Source organism: Callospermophilus lateralis, chromosome 15, assembly GCF_048772815.1.
Source record: "Callospermophilus lateralis isolate mCalLat2 chromosome 15, mCalLat2.hap1, whole genome shotgun sequence".
Lineage (NCBI taxonomy): Eukaryota > Metazoa > Chordata > Mammalia > Rodentia > Sciuridae > Callospermophilus > Callospermophilus lateralis.
In genome coordinates this window covers 60,337,598-60,354,498 of record NC_135319.1, presented here as the reverse complement: position 1 = coordinate 60,354,498, position 16,901 = coordinate 60,337,598, and the positions used below count along the sequence as shown (strand labels likewise).

The 16,901-nt window shown below is 36.8% G+C and overlaps 1 protein-coding gene across 1 annotated transcript in view; it reads right to left on the bottom strand.

Annotated features, from left to right (window-relative positions):
• Kif11 (kinesin family member 11) overlaps positions 1 to 15,823 on the bottom strand; it is a 49,177-nt gene extending 33,354 nt beyond the window's left edge. The window contains exons 1-7 of the mRNA XM_076834784.1: positions 15,747 to 15,823; positions 3,921 to 4,053; positions 3,596 to 3,693; positions 3,422 to 3,500; positions 1,451 to 1,636; positions 1,213 to 1,337; positions 121 to 211 (exon numbers count right to left, since the gene is read on the bottom strand). Coding sequence (XP_076690899.1) covers positions 121 to 211; positions 1,213 to 1,337; positions 1,451 to 1,636; positions 3,422 to 3,500; positions 3,596 to 3,693; positions 3,921 to 4,053; positions 15,747 to 15,823 — 789 coding nt within the window. The remainder of the gene's footprint in view (positions 1 to 120; positions 212 to 1,212; positions 1,338 to 1,450; positions 1,637 to 3,421; positions 3,501 to 3,595; positions 3,694 to 3,920; positions 4,054 to 15,746) is intronic.
• Between the last annotated feature and the right edge of the window lie 1,078 nt (positions 15,824 to 16,901).

Genomic DNA, 16,901 nt, shown 5'->3' with positions numbered 1-16,901 from the left:
AATATTTAAAAAAAAAAAAAAGAAAGCTAATAACCCAGTGACTACAGAAATATTATCTAGATGTAAAAATGTCAAGCCATTCCATAAGAATGAAACAGTGGTATTAAGGTAGATGCTTACCAAGTTCAACTTTCCAATTTTAACAAGTTCTTCTCCGTCAATTGTAGTTTCTTTCATATGTATTGTAACAGAGAAAACTGAGTGGGAACGACTAGAAAACAAGACCACATTGCCCATTCATTATAAAGTAAAATATTGTTTGCTTCCTATAAAACACTAAGACCCAGAAAAGACCAAAATCCATAAGGGTAAAGAAAAATATTATGAGACAGGAGATATCATTAAGATTTTAGAAGACAGAAGGTATAGAACAATGAGTAGGTTTTTCCTTTCTTATATATACTGCCTATAGGGGAGACCCCAATAAGAAGCTACCTGAAAATAACCTAAAATAATTAGAAACTAGAATTTTTAGACACAGCTGGAAAATGGCTATGTGGTGGGATCAGAATAATTACTTGGTGTGTCAGAGCAGAAGGCTCCCAATCAATCTCTCTATTTGTAAGAACCACTTGAAATATGTCATTACCATAAATTCAGATACCACCAGGCAAGCCATCAGATCACTCTTCCTCCATGTCTACTGTTGTGTACAAGTACATTTCTGTTTTGAAAATGTTATCAGAAATAAGTAACTCCTTCTCCTAAACAGCAGAAATAGTAAATAGCATGCCTACAAAAACACCATAAAATAATCCCTGCTAGACCATAAAGTGTTCAAAAGTATACCTTAAGCTAAATACTGACATTTAAGTATTTATCTGAGGAAAACAAAAATCATATAGATGACCAAAAACATCCTTCTTTTCTGTATTAAAATGTGCACTTGGTGAACATCACTATGTTTGTTAATGTCATTGACAGTTGGCAGAGAATATGATAATGTTTAATTTTCTTCTTTGTGCTTTCATACTATTTTTAAAAGTTTATAAGCATCATTTTTGTACATTGTGGTGGCTGGGTGCTATAGCTCAGTGCTTGCCTAAAATGTATGAGGTCCTGGATTCGCACCAGTATTACCAAAACAAAACAAACAAACATACCTAGGAATGTAATCCACACACCTTGAATCATCCCAATTGGATTTCCCCTAATTTCCTAATTTTTCTAAAAAAGAAAATGGAGCTAGGATGGAAACTATGGCTTTCTTACCTAGAGTATGCATTCATCAAAGTTGCTGCAGTTGTTCTTTTTGCTGCCCCCTTCTCTAAAATTTGATAGACTTCATCCTTGTTATGTACAGTAATTTCTTCTAAACCTTTGATTATCACTCCCCTCTGATCAAATATCAAAAGAACATCAATTAAATTGGTATTTTTTAAAAGGACACTGATTTCTTAAACCCTTACACATTAAAATATGGAAACATATCATTCTCAAAGATAGTTACCTTGTTGCGAGGATCATCAAACATCTGTAGTCTCTCAGAAACATCAGAAGATGGATTAAGAAGATCAAAAAGTTCTTCATTATAGATTTCCAACAGAGACACTTTAACTGAAAATTCAGTACCATTATCAGTAAGTTTCTCAAAAATTTGATGAAGGGTTCGAGGAATTATACCAGCCAAAGGATCCTGAAATTATGTAATGAGGATTAAAATAAATGAAGAATGCCATTTACTATGGCACTTAAAACTCATATAACTATAAAGGACCTCCTTTACATTATATTCAAACAGAAGTACAATCAGCCCTCTGTGCCCACTGGCTCTGCATTTTACAAAATATGGATAGAAAATATTAGGAAAAAAATTATAATTTTATATTTTGTATTTCCTAAGCATGATGGCATGTGAGCAATTTACATAGCATATACATTATATTAAATATTATAAGTAATCCAAAGATGATTTAAGGTATACAGGAGATATAAAATATCATTTGACTTAAGGGGCTTGAGCATCCTCATATTTTGGCACAAACCATGAAACTAGCAATGTGTGCATACAAAGGGGACATAGCAGGGAGGTTATCCTGGAACAAACTCCTGTGGATACTGAAAGATACTGTATACTAAAGCAAATTAAAAAGAAACAACTTAATGTTAGACAACTCATTTTCAACAGTCTGTTCAACAGTATTCTCCAAACATTGCACAAATATGTCTTACTGTTTATCCATCTTCCTATATGAGCATTACAGAAACCAATTAAATCATACTACTTATAAAACCAAATTCAATTATCCTATCCAATTTTCCTCATGAAAATGTAATACGTTCATTTTAGTCAGAAAAAAAAAACAGGGATGTTTCTCAACTATCAAAGCATCCTTAATAAAACTGTTAAAAGTCTCTATAATTTGAAGTGATATGTCTATTCTATATCTTATAATGATTATAATTCTATAACTTTATCATCCATGTATAGAATATGCTGACAGCTCAGCTATGTTACCACTAAAAAAAGGACTTATCTAAAACTCAATAATTTGAAGAATTAAGTTATTAAACACATTTGGTGAAAATCTTTGTGAAATATTCTATATGCTTTCTTCAAAACTAAACCATATAGTGGTCTTAATTTCTTGAACACTCAAGGTCATCATTAATAAAACACCATACTGCTCTTTGTAACTTTCATTACCTCATTGTAAAATCCTTTCCTGTAAGTTTGATTCATGCTCCAACTTTTCCACAATACAGAAGTCCCCTTCCTTATTCACAGTTTTGTTTTCTGTGGTTTCAGCTACTCATGATCAACCACAGTCCAAAATATTAAATGGAAGATTCCAGAAATAAACATTTTATTACCATTTAAACTGTGCACCATTCTGAGTAGCATGGTGAAATCTTACACCATCCGGACAGGGACATGAAATCATCCACTTATCCAGCACATCCACACAATATATGCTTCCTGCCTATTAGTCTCTGGTAGCCCTGTTGGTCATTAGATCAACTGCCCTAGGATTCAGGTACCACTAATTTTATTTAGTAATGTCCCCCAAAGCATTAAGGATATCAGTGGTAGCAATTTGGAAATGTCAAAGAGAGACCGTAAAGTGCTTCCTTTAAATGAAAAGGTGAAAAGTACAATAAGATATTTAGAGAGAGACCACAGTCACATAACTTTTATTATAATACATTATTGTCATAATTATAATGTGTCATAATGCCATAATTATTCTATTTTATTATTAGTTACTGTGCCTTACTCTTGCTGTGCCCAATTTATAAAACAAAAGAAAGGATTCTGCAGTGAGGCAATGAAAGTTACAAAGAACAGTATGATACCCCAGTCCTAAATTCATGTTTGACATGGGTATTCTGAACTTCTCTATTTCATGAGAGACTCACACACAAGTTTTATTCTGCTAAATTTCTGCCATATTAGAGATAAATGTGTTATAAAAAATACCTCCTCCCAGGTATATGTTTCATTAGGTGACCTTTCACCTTCCATAGTAAAGGTTTTTCCAGTACCAGTTTGGCCATACCTGTCAAGATTAACAAAGTGTTTGATCAAAAATAAATACATAAACCTTTTCATAAATTTGAAAAAACACATACATATAAATTTTCATCAACTTACGCAAAGATAGTACAATTATAGCCCATAATAACTTCATCCAGAATTGGACAAACAACACTGCGGTAAACATCGATTTGTTTAGTAGATGCTCCAAAAACCTATTAAGATAAAGAAATTTCTTAAATAAAATGTAAAAGATATTCATTTTAATAATTTTACTTGTAATATATTAACTAATTCAGCTCATGAGAAATCACTTAACAACTGGAAGAGATAACTGAAATTCATAAGAGTATACCATTTTCCAGGAGAAATATGTACATTAAGATTACTTTACAGTAGTGAATAATTAAAAAGTAGCACCCTTTTATAAGAAAGTAAGTACCATGTCAAAAGTATATGTCTTCCTTGAACTCTTATCAGCCAATCCTCCAGTTCGTACACTAACTTCTTTTCGAACGTGATCACACTCCACTACTGAATGGGCGTTAACTTTCCGCTCTGCCAAATTAAATGGTCTGTAAAAAGAAAAACCCAAAGTTATTCAAGAACTTTAATTTGGGATGGGGATGTGGCTCAGTGGTAGAGAATTTACTTGGCATGCATGATGCCCTGGGTTCCATCCCATAACCACAAAAAACAACAAGAGTTTTATCAATGACATTTTCACTAACAACATTGTTAAGAAAAATGTGAAGGGGCTTGGGATGTGGCTCAAGTGGTACTGTGCTTGCCTGGCATGCGTGAGGCACTGGGTTCGATCCTCAGCACCACATAAAAATAAAATAAAGATATCGTGTTCACCTAAAAAAAAAAAAAAGAAAAAGAAAAAGAAAAAGGTGAAATATGAAGCTGTGACTCACTGTAGGTGATGAGGATTAAGTGGGGACTAAATGCTAAAGCAGAGAAAATTATAAGGATTTAGTCCCAGAAATAAAATTCTTTTTTAAAAAATTTTCAAAGATTATATTTTAACATTACAATCCTAACAGTTTTGCAGGGTGTGGTGGTACACAGCTATAATTCCAATCATTCAGGAGGCTGAGGCAGGAACAATGCAAGTTTGAGGCCAGTCTCAGTAACTTCGTGAGACCCTGTCTCAAATAAAAAATAAAAAGTACTAGGGATGTAGCTCAATGGTAAAATGTCCTTGGGCTCAACCTCCAGTATGGTTCCCCTCCAACCAAATTCTAACATTTCTTCGAGTGGATGCTAAGTTGTCAAAAATGCTGTTCCCCCCCGCCCCAGAATTCTATTTTCACTATTCTTACAATCTAATCAAGTTAGGTTATGATGGCATAGAAAGAACAGGTCAATTTTTATTCAAAATGCAAAACTTCCAGTGTATATCTGGCACAAAATAAAAAGTAGATAAAAAATAATGACAAATATGTTGAGCACCATGTGCCAAGTACTCATTGTTCCCAATACTTAATATGTGCTAACTCACTTTGTCCTCACAACATTGTAACATTTATAGTATCACTAGATTCATTTTTCAAATGAAAAAAACTGGAATAGAAGGGCTACATTGTTCAAACATGTAGGATCACTGATCTTCATTCTATTGAACTGCCTAAAAAAAGGTATTTCACTTAGAAGATTATTTCTTCAGGGAATTCTTCCCAGGACACTTCCCTCCCCCACTTGTCTAAAGATCACATTGAATTGTGCCCTATATTCCTAAAGCACCTTTTAGGTACCCTTTCTTTCTTTAAAAAATAAAATAAATATGTGTATTAGTTTTAGGTGGACACAATATTTTGATTTCATTTATTTATTTTTATATGGTGCTGAGGATCGAACCCAGTACCTCACTATATGCTAGGCAAAAGCACTCTGCCACTGAGCCATAACCCAGCCCTTATTTATCCTTTCTTAAACATCATTTCTCATATAATAATTTACCAGTGTTTCTTAGTAGACCTCAGACTGCTAGGGAAAGAAATCCTGTTTAGTTTACTGTTTCCCCGGGGCTCACTACTATGCTTAGCATACAATAGGTTCTCAAATATTTGTGTTACTACTTTACTTAATAAATGTCATTCTAGGGGCTGGGGTTGTGGCTCAGCCGTAGAGAACTCGCCTCTCACGTGTGAGACCCTGGGTTTGATCTGCAGCACCACATAAAAAATAAATAAACAAAATAAAGATATTGTGCCCATGTATAACTAAAAAAATATTTTCTTAAAAAAAATGTCATTCTAAGAGGAATGATGGGGAAACTAAAAAGAATCACAGTCCACATCCATTAAGACATTTATACACATAATGCACAGTTGGGCCAAAGGGAACAACCTGTTATTCCAAGTTCATTTCCCTCACTGAGTAGTGTACATTTTGGAAGGAACAGCCAAATAGGAAATTATCTTCCCCTTATCACTAGACAACCCAAGTTACCATTTATTTTAAAAGGATACCCCAACTCCCCGTAGCATACCTCATGTCATTAGCTTACATATATTTTTTATATTTGCAAACTCCATTTTATTGTGTGGTTTTTTGGTTTTTGGTTTTTTTGGGGTGTGTGTGTGGAGGGGGGTTAATTCACAATCTGGTACATATAGGCAGTTAAAATTGGTTATCATTACTCATCAGAAGCCACTTTGTATAACAGGTTTCATGAAAACATCATAAAACAGAATATGTAGTAACAATTTCTTAAAAATCAATAGTTGTAAACATTCATGTTTCTAAGAAAACAACTTTACATATACATGTTGGGGTTTTTTTGTTGTTGTTGTTGTTTTTTTGGTGCTGAGGATCAAACCCAGGGCCTCGAACGTGCTAGGCAAGCGCTCTACCACTGAGCCACAACCCCAGCACACGTATACATGTATTTTAAGAAAGCTATACCTGTTACATAAACTCAGACAACAGAAGGAGTGTGCAATTTCACTAGCTTACTTTTGAGTGATCAGAAGACCAAATATGTGGGCTAGGATTCAGGCTCAATGGTAGAGCGCTTGCCTCACATGTGTGGGCCACTGGATTCTATCCTCAGCACCACATAAATAAATAAAATAAAAGTATTATGTCCATCTATGACTAAAATTTTTTTAATTAAAAAAAAAAGAAGACCAAATATGTGATATCAGGAAACTGAACAATTCCCAGAAAACATCTCATAATGATATCATTTGCCAATTGTACTAAGCCTACACAATACATACAACACAAATGAATATGAAATATTATTAAACATTCTACTTATATGGAGGTAGGCTAAGAGAGGATCAACAAGTGGAGTGAACTGCTCTCCTATGGCTAAAGCCAATTACTCTATTATTCCTCTCATCCCTGAACTCTCTTGCCTGGGCACATGATTAAGTTACCAAGTAAATACGGATCAAGTTGTCAGAATTGAGTCATAGGAAATTCATATAGATCACACATTCCTAAAAGTCATCAAAACTCCTAAAGGAGCTTTTAGAACTATCTGTACTAGTAGAAAGAGTACTGTCGAGTCACTATTTTCCTATCCAGATTTCTCTAGCTATTTCAAAACTGCAAAATTACCACTGATTACGCTAACAAACACATCAATTTGTTGGTCTCAATATAAAAATTTAAACAACCAAAATGGTGAGGAAAGAGAGATTAATGATTTAAAAAAAAAAAATTTTTTTTAAGTTCTATCCTCGGGGCTGGGGATGTGGCTCAAGAGGTAGCGCGCTCGCCTGGCATGCGTGCGGCCCGGTTCGATCCTCAGCACCACATACAAACAAAGATGTTGTGTCCGCAGAAAACTAAAAATAAATAAATAAATATTAAAAAAATAAAATGAAATATGCAACTTAGTGAAGCCCTAAGCACCTTATTTCGAAATAAAAACTAAAAAAGAGCTATTTTGCGGGCCTGGGGATGTGGCTCAAGCGGTAGCGCGCTCGCCTAGCATGCGTGCAGCCCGGGTTCGATCCTCAGCACCACATACAAACAAAGATGTTGTGTCCACCGAAAACTAAAAATAAATAAATAAATATTAAAATTCTCTCTCTCTCTTTAAAAAAAAAATTTAAAAAAGAGCTATTTTGCAATTTAAATTCTATTTCTAACTCAATGGCAAAGTGTCCCTGGGTTCAATACCCAATACCCACCCACCCACCCCACCCCTGACCCCAGACCACCACCAATCTAAAACCTGAAGGAATAAAACAAACAAAACCCACAAGAAAAACATTAAAATGTGAGGGAGCCATTCATTGTAGATCTTTGGGAGGAAAAGCTTTTCTGGTACAGAATAGAAATTGCAAAGGCCTCTAGACACAGCGGTCCACAATCCCAGAGACTCTGGAGGCTGAGGCAGGAAGATTACAAGTTTCAGGCCAGCCTTGGCAAATTAGGGAAAACCTGTCTTAAAGTTTCAAAAAAAAAAAAAAGAGGTAGGGGTGTAGTTAAATGATAAAGAAGACAGTTAAATCCCCATTATCACTCCCCCTAAAATAGAGAGAGAAAGAAAAGAAATCCCAAAGGTACTGAGATAAAAGTATAGTAGATGCATTAAAAAAAAAAAAAAAAAAATGTGTGTGTACTTAAGTGACCAGGAATCAAAGAAGAAATCACAAGAGAAATGAGAAAATACTTAAAAGACAAATTAAAACAACATATCAAAACTGATAAGTTACAGCAAAAGCATTGCTAAAAGGAAACTTTATAGCTATAAATCCTATATTAAAAAAGCAGGAGCTGGGCATGGAGATGCACACCTGTAATCCTAGCAACTTGGGAAGTGGAGGCAAGAGGATTGCAAACTTGAGGCCAGCCTTGGAAATTCAGTAAGATGCTGTCTCAAAAAATAAAAAGGGCTGGGAATATAACTCAGTGGTTGGGCACCCCTAAGTTCAACCATCAATACCAAACAAACAAATAAACAGGAAAGATCTCATATCAACACTCTATTTTTGCAATTTAAGGAACTAGAAAAAGAATGAATTAATCTCAAAGACAGGAGAAGAAAGAAAATAATGAAGATTAAAGATAAAAACAGAGAAGAGGAAAATAATATAGAAAATTAATGAAACAAAAAGCCAATTCCTCAAAAAGATCAACAAAGTTGACACAGCTAGATCAACTACAGAAGAAAAGGCTCAAATTACTAAAATCAAAAGTGAAAGTGGGAACATTACTACTGACTCTATAGAAGTAAAAAGGACTGTTAAGTGTTATGAACAATTGCACACCAACAACTATAACCGAAATGAACAAATTCCTAGAAATATAAAACCTATCCACACTAAACCACAAAAAATAGAAAATCTGACCTATAAGTAGTTGGTAAGCAGATTGAAGCAATAATCAAAAATATGCCAAAGTCCTAGACTAATGAGTTCAAGGTAATTTCTACCAAACATTTCAAAAAAGAACTAGTTGGGCTGGGGATGTGGCTCAAGCGGTAGCGCGCTCACCTGGCATGCGTGCAGCCCGGGTTCGATCCTCAGTACCACATACAAACAAAGATGTTGTGTCCGCCGAGAATTAAAAAATAAATATTAAAATAAATAAATAAATAAATAAAAACAAAAAAGAACTAGTACCAAATCTTCTCAAATTGAAGAGGAGAAAATATTTCCTAACTCATAAGAACAGCATTACCTTAATACCAAAGTCAAAGACACCATTTGAAATCTACAGATAAGTATATCTTATGGACACTGATTCAAAAATGCTCCACAAGGGGATAAGAGTATAGCTTAATGGTAGAGCACATAAGTTGTTGGGAGCCATTCTCACACGTGACTGGGTGACTCCCGGTTAGGGTCTGAGGTGCTCTGGCTGTGTCAGAGCTTTCCCGGCCCTCTCCTGTTGAGAGAACCCATCAGTGTGGGGGTGTGACTGACCACTGACCCCGGGGGCCCAATCACTGACACTGACCTCGGAGTGCGGCCCCCCTTCAACCTTCATTGGATGGAATTCTCCCCTGAATTTCTTGTTCCCCAATAAAAGGCTACTCCCTGGCGTGCTCGCGCTCTCTCTCTCTCTCCTGCTAGCCCTGAGTAATCCTTGCTGCCCTGCCGGGCGGTTAGATGTGGGAACCAGAGAGGGGAGCCGTCTCGGACCTGGTCATAGAAAAAGGTAACTGAGTCTGTGTGTTTATTTCGATCTCACTAGCTAACTTTTATGCCAAGAACCTCATTAATGAAACCATTGCGCTGGCCGCATGGTGGAATAACTAGCTTGTATGAGGCTCTAGATTTCATATCCAGCACAGGGGAAAAGAAAGGCTCACCAAAATACTAATAAACTGAACTCAGTAGCATATTAGAAAAATTATATACACTCCCAAATGGGAATCATCCCCAGAATGCAAGGATAGTTAAACACACAAAAACTGATTGATGTGATACAGAATGAAGGGGGGAAAAGAGACACAGAATCATATCAACTGGTACAGAAAAGAGTATTTGACAAAAACCCTTTCACGATAAAAACAATGAATGGGGAAATAGAAGGAAAAGTACGTCAACATAGTAAAAGTCATACATGAAAAATCTACCAGAAATATCACACTCAATGGTCAAAGACTGAAAGCTTTTCCTTTAAGATCAAGTGCAGGGGCTGGAGTTGTGGCTCAGGGGTAGAGCGGCCTAGCACATGCAGGTTCTGGGTTCGATCCTCAGAATCACATAAAAATAATAAAGGTATTGTGCCCAACTACAATTATAAATAAATAAATAAGATCAAGTGCAAAGCAAACTGGGCATGGGTGGAACATGCCTGTAATCCCAGACTCCTGAGGCTAAGATAGGAGAATCCTAAATTCTGGGCTAGTCTTATTTTTTTTTTTTTTTTTTTTAGTATTTTTTAGTTACAGATGGATATAACATTTTTATTTTATGTATTTATTTATATGTGGTGCTGAGGATTTAAGCCAGTGCCTCATGTGTGCTAGACAAGCATTCTACCACTGAGCTACAACTCCAGCCCCCTGGGCTAGTCTTGGCAACTTAATGAGACCCTGACTAAAAAAAAAAAAAAAAAAAAAGGGCAGGGGACCTAGCTCAGCAGTGGAGCACTGCCTAGCATGCATGAAGCCCTAAATTTCCCCAGCACTGCCAAAAATAAAAAGAGCTGGGGGGGGGGGGGGGGGCGGTGGCTAGGGTTGTGGCTCAGTGGCAAAGTGCTTCCTTTACATGTGGGAGGCAGGGACTCTCAGCACGGCACAAATAAATAAATGAACAAAATAAAATTTAAAAGGTCCATCAACAACTAAAAAATATATTAAAAAAAAAAAAAAAAAAGAACTAGGGATGTAGCTCAGTGGTAGAGCTCCCCTGAGTTCAATCCCTAGTAACTGGGAAGGAAAAAAAAAAAAAAAAGCAAAGATGTACACTTTCCCCAGTTTTATTCAGCAAAGTTCAGGAAGTTCTAGGCAGAAAAAATAAATAAAAGACATTTAGCTGCAGAGGAAGAAGTAGAATTATCTCTGTTCAAAGATGATATTTTATATGTAGAAAGCCCTAAAGATTCCACAAAAAACTGTTTAATAAATGTATTCAGGGCTGGGTTGGGGCTCAGTGGCAGAGCACTTGCCTAGCATGTGTGAGGCACTGGGTTCCATCCTCAGCACCACATATAAATAAATTTAAAAAATAAAGGTACATCAACAACTAAAAAGTATTTTTAAAAAATGAATTCAGCAAAGTATAGAGTCAACATGCAAAAAAGTCAGTTGCATTTCTACATATTAAAAAGGAAGTTACAAAAACAGCTCCGTTTAAAATAGCATCAAGAAGAATCCAATACTTTCGAATTAATTTAACCAAGGATGTAAAATGATCAACATAATATATCATATTAATACAATGAATGAAAACACTCACAGGATCACCTGGGTTGTACTTAAAAAAAAAAAAACTACATAGCTGAAAAAAATAAAATACATAAATAAATGGAAACATATGTACGTTCAAGAACTGGAGGAGTAATATTAAGATATTAAGCCAAGTGTGGTGATCATCTCTGTAATCCCAGTGACTCAAGAGACTGAGGCAGAAGGATTGCAAGTTCAAGGCCAGCCTCAGCAACTGAGGCTCTAAGCAACTCAGGGAGACCCTGTCTCAGAGTAAAAAAAATAAAAAGGGCTGGGTGTAGTTCAGTGGTTAAGTATCCCTGGGTTCTATCCTCAATACCAAAAAATATATATTTAAAAAAAAAAGATATATAGTCAAAGTGATCTACAAATTGAACATAATCCCTATTAAAATCTCAATGGGGGCTGGGGATGTGGCTCAAGCAGTAGCATGCTCGCCTGGCATGCGTGCGGCTTGGGTTTGATCCTCGGCACCACATACAAAACAAAGATGTTGTGTCCGCCAATAACTAAAAAAAATAAATATTAAAAAAAAAATCTCAATGGCATGTTTTGCAGAAATAGAAAAAGTCATCCTAAAAGTCATATGGTGTCTCTAGATAACCAAAACAATCTTGAAGAAGAAAGCTGGAGGACTCATAATTTTTGATTTCCAAACTTACTACAAAGCTATAATAAGCAAAATTGTCAGATAATGGCATAAAGACAGACAAATAGACAAAAGGATTAGAATAGAAAACCCAGAAATAAATCCTTTCATATATGGGCAAATGATTTTTTATAAGGAAGACAAGACCATTCAGTAGGGAAAGAGTCTTTTCAACAAATGGTGGGGAAAACTGGACATCCACATGCGAAAGAATGAAGTAACTCATAATGGATCAGACTTTAAATCTTTAAACCTATAACTCTAAAAACTCTTAGAAGAAAGCATAGGGCAAAAGCTTCATGAGAATGAACTTTTCGGTGATTTCTTGGATGTCACACCAAAAGCAAGGCAACAATGAAAATAAACAATTGGACTTAATAAAAATTTTAAAATTGTAGGCATGAAAAGACTGTATCACTGGCATGTAATCCCAGCAACTCATGAGGCTGAGGCAGCAGGATCACAATTCCAAAGCCAGCCTCAGAAAATGAGCAAGGCCCTAAGCAACTTAGTGAGACTCTGTCTCAAAAAATTAAAAGGGCTAGGGAAGCCACTCAGTGGTTAAATGCCCTTGTCAATCAACAAGGCATACAAAAAGACAATCCGCAGAATGGGCTAAAAATTGTGCACATCATACATCTGAAAAGGGATTAATATAATATTCGGAACATGTGAAGAACTAAAAGTAAACAACAAAACAAATCCAATTAAAAAACGGGCAAAGGACTTAGACATTTTTCCAAAGAAGATATACAAATGGCCAATAAGTACATCAAAAGATGCTTAACACGATTAATCATTAGAGGAATGCAATAAAAAAAAATAATGAAATACCCCACCTCATACCCATTAGGATGGCTACTATCAAAAAAAGCAGAAAATAATAAATGTTAATACAGACGTGAATTAATACAGACACGAATTAATACCGACGCGAAGAAAGTGAAACACTTGCACTGTGTGAGAAATGTTAAATGATATAGCTACTGTGAAAAACAGGATATTAGCTTCTCAAAACAATTAGCAATAGAATTATCATATGATCTAGCAATCCTAATTCTGGCTAAATACCAAAAATAACTGAAAACAGGGTCTCAAAAGAGGCATTTGTATACTCATGTTCCTAGTTGCATTATTCACAATAGCTAAAATGTGGAAGAAACCCAAGTGTCCATAGACACATAAATGAAGAAACAAAGTGTGATAGATACATACTATAGTGTACTACATAGCCTTAAACATAAAACTAATTCTGACATGTACTACAACATGCATGAACCTTAAGGACATTATTCAAGTGAAATAAATCCATCACAAAAGGATAAATACTACATTATGATTCCACTTATATGAGGTACTGAGTGGAAAAACCATGGACAGGGGCCGGGGAAAGGGGGAAATGTGGAGTTATTGTTTAGTGAGTGTAGAGTTTCAGTTTTTCAAGATGAAGAATTATGCAGATGGATGAAGGTGATGGGTGCACAATATTATGAATATATTAAATGCCACTGAAGTTGTTTCCTTAAAAGGATTAAGGTGGTAAATTTTATGTTATATGCATTTGGAATATTTTAAAAAACTGGGGGAATAGAAAAGAGGGAAATTGTTGGAAGGGGGAATACAGGAGGTCTGTATAAAATCTGGCTCTTGCCCTGCCAAAGATCTAGAATAATTTTTACAGTTTTTAAAGTATTGTTCAAAAAAAATAAAACCAGAGAATATGTCACTGAGACCATGTGTAGCCTGCAAAATATTTAAATAAAATAAATACTTATTTATCCAGACTCTTTACAGAAAAGATTTGCCAATCCCTGAAGGCATAGTAATTCATGTTATTTATTTATTTATGCTTAATGACAGACTTGCACCAGGAAGGCAATCTGAAAGAGAAAAGCCTAACCAGAAAAGAAAAAGTAGAAACCCTCTCTATGTAAAAATTATTGTACATGTTAGATCTGAGCATTTTTTCATTGGTGATAAAGTAAAAAAACCTCCTTCAGGCTGGGGCTGGCATGTGTGAGACATTGGGTTTGATCCTCAACACCACCTAAAAGTAAATAAATAAAATAATGGTATTGTGTCCATCTACAACTTAAAAAAAAAGTAGATATTTTTTTTTAAAAAAAGGTAAGGCTTGAAATATATTAAGATAATAAACATCAAGGTCAAGAAAATGGTTAACTGTGGATGGATGAGGAGGCATAGGGAGAGGTCCATGGGAGACTCCAGCTATAAGGATTATTATGTTTCTTAATTTGGGTGATAGATACACAATGTTTGCTACAGTGTTCTTCATAACTTTTTATAATTCTGAAATCTTTTTTCTACAGAAGGCACATTTCCTTATATTTAGACATCAAAATAAAAAAACTACATTTGGGAAAAAAAAAAATTTTAAAAGCCCAAGAACCTCAACTAGCAAGTGTCATCATTGACTAGGCTTAAGGTTCCTACATAATTTCCTCTCTGACACCTAATTTGGAAACTCAGTCATCACCTTAGATACCTACAATTCAAGTCACCATATTTGAGAAAACCAAAATCAAAGAGTGTTTGTTGATAAAGGTTTTTTAAAATAACCTTTTAATTTTAGGATACTTCTGGGTACAGAAAAGTAGCAAGAGCAACTTTTAACAACAGCAACAAAAACAGACACACAGATACATATACACTATATAATTATAACTGAATAATTCAATCTCTAATTAAGCAGCAGTTTCTACAACAATTATGTTCTTCTTCTACTAGTTAAATTGGGGCGCGGTGGCGCACTTCTGTAATCTCAGCTACTTGAGAGGGTGAGGCTGAAGGATCCCTTGAGCCCAAGAATTAATGCAGCCTGACAAAATATCGAGACCCCAGTTTCTTAAAGAACACAAAGATTGAGAAGTTATCCTGAAAACAGTCAGGAGGGAGTTGAACACACCCCTAAACAACCCTCATCCCGAAAATTCTGTCTCCTTTGGTATATGAACAAATGATTCCACAAAGGAAAGTCAAGTTGCCGCACAAGCAGACACCTACACTAACTTAAACTGTCTAGTTCTTCTGTAACGTAACTTACAATGTTTAAATTCAGCAAGGTTGGGACTGGGGATGTGGCTCAAGCGGTAGCGCGCTCGCCTGACTTGCGTGCGGCCCTGGTTTGATCCTCAGCACTACATACAAACAAAGATGTTGTGTCCGCCGAAAACTAAAAAATAAATATTAAAAAAAATTATCTCTCTCTCTAAAAAAAAAAAAATTCAGCAAGGCTTACTTAACAGAGATGTAAAAGATACTGCATCTAGAATAGTTAAAGAAAGAAAGCAATTACTTTTTTCGAAGTGATGGGAGATAACCCCAAGATAAACGCTAATCAATTTGCAAAGTAGGTATGCAGTGCTATTTCTAAATTGACAAAATGCATGGAGTAGCAACCGCATAAAACTGACACCTAAGTCTTTATCGACATTAGTTCAAAAATAACGCACCTTCCCTTAAAGAACAATGATCAAAAACTCTCCTGAATAGCAGTTTAACTATAACCTGTAACACAAGCATCCTTTTTTTCGACGGAAAAACAGACCCTACTTTACATCTTACACCAACTAGTATCATTCTTATGAGCAGAACATAACCAGATACAGACCGAGAAACCCGTAAGCCGGATCCCCTCGGGAAACGCAAACAAAACTCTTCTCTCCTGGGACTGCGCAGGAGGGAGCCCAGCAGCAAAGACCGACTCTCAGAATCCAATAGCTCTCTCCTACCTGCATCTCACCACCACCTGAATGTTCCTCCCTTTCTCCTCTTTCTTCTTCGCGGAGGAATTTATCTGGGACGCCATGACTGTCCCCGCCAAAAAAATCAAGGCCTGGAGGCGGACTAGAGGGCTGTGGGGCTCGAAGAGGTTCGGCGACCTATGCGGGCCCGCGTGCTTGCCTCCTCCGCCGGGTGCTGGCGCGGACAGGAGGACCGACGCACGCAGCTAGCCGTCCCGGATCTCCACCCAGGACTCTGTGGGTGACCTGTCCCGCACTAGCCGGACAGAACACCCAATCTTGTCACTGCCCAGAAACTGCAACGACTCGGCGCCACAATTTGAAACAGGAGCCTATTTGCCAAGCCAATAGTAGCGCGGGCGCGCAAAGCACCATGGGACGTGACGTCATCGACGGATCCCCGCCCAAGGGGCGTGGCCCGCGGGAAAGTGAAAAACCCGTCTGTCCGGGCACCCCCGGAACTCGTAGTCCGGGGAGAGATCTGGGGTCAAAGCGTCACCTTCAAGCTTGGTCTTACATAACGTTGTTAACCCAAAATTCCCTCAACTACAAAATGGAAATAATAGTAGCCATCTCAGAAGGTTATGGTGAGAATTAAGGAGCTTTTGCGGCTCAGTAGCTTAGATCAGCACTTTATAGTAAGTGCACAGGAAAGGCCGACCGGGTTGTAATTACAAGAAATTTTTAATTTAAAGAGAGTGGTATTGAGTACAGAAGAGAAGTCCGAAACGAACCGAACTTACGGAGGCAGTCCAGAATAATTAGGAAGTGTTAAGAGGTAAAACTATCACAATCGTGATGAAATAGACATGATGAGTGTCATGGATGGACTCTGAACTTTAGCAGACAAGAAGTCATCGCTAAATGATCCCAAACAAGAAAGCAAGAGTGGATTTGTGATTTTTAGAACAACCGTGATGCAGCGCCGGACACACCGCAGCCCTCCGGCGTCGGGAGGAGGTTAGGCAAACACGCAGCAGCGGCCTACAAAACCCAGCATGCCTTGCTCACCCGCGCCTGCCAGTCTCCGGCGGCCTCCGGCCTTCTGTAGGCGCTCTGTGAGCGTCTTTGATTCGCCCAGTTAAGGTGTGGGTCGCTGGGTCTGGAAATGCTGAAATCTGTCGCTACGCGATAGTCAGTTCC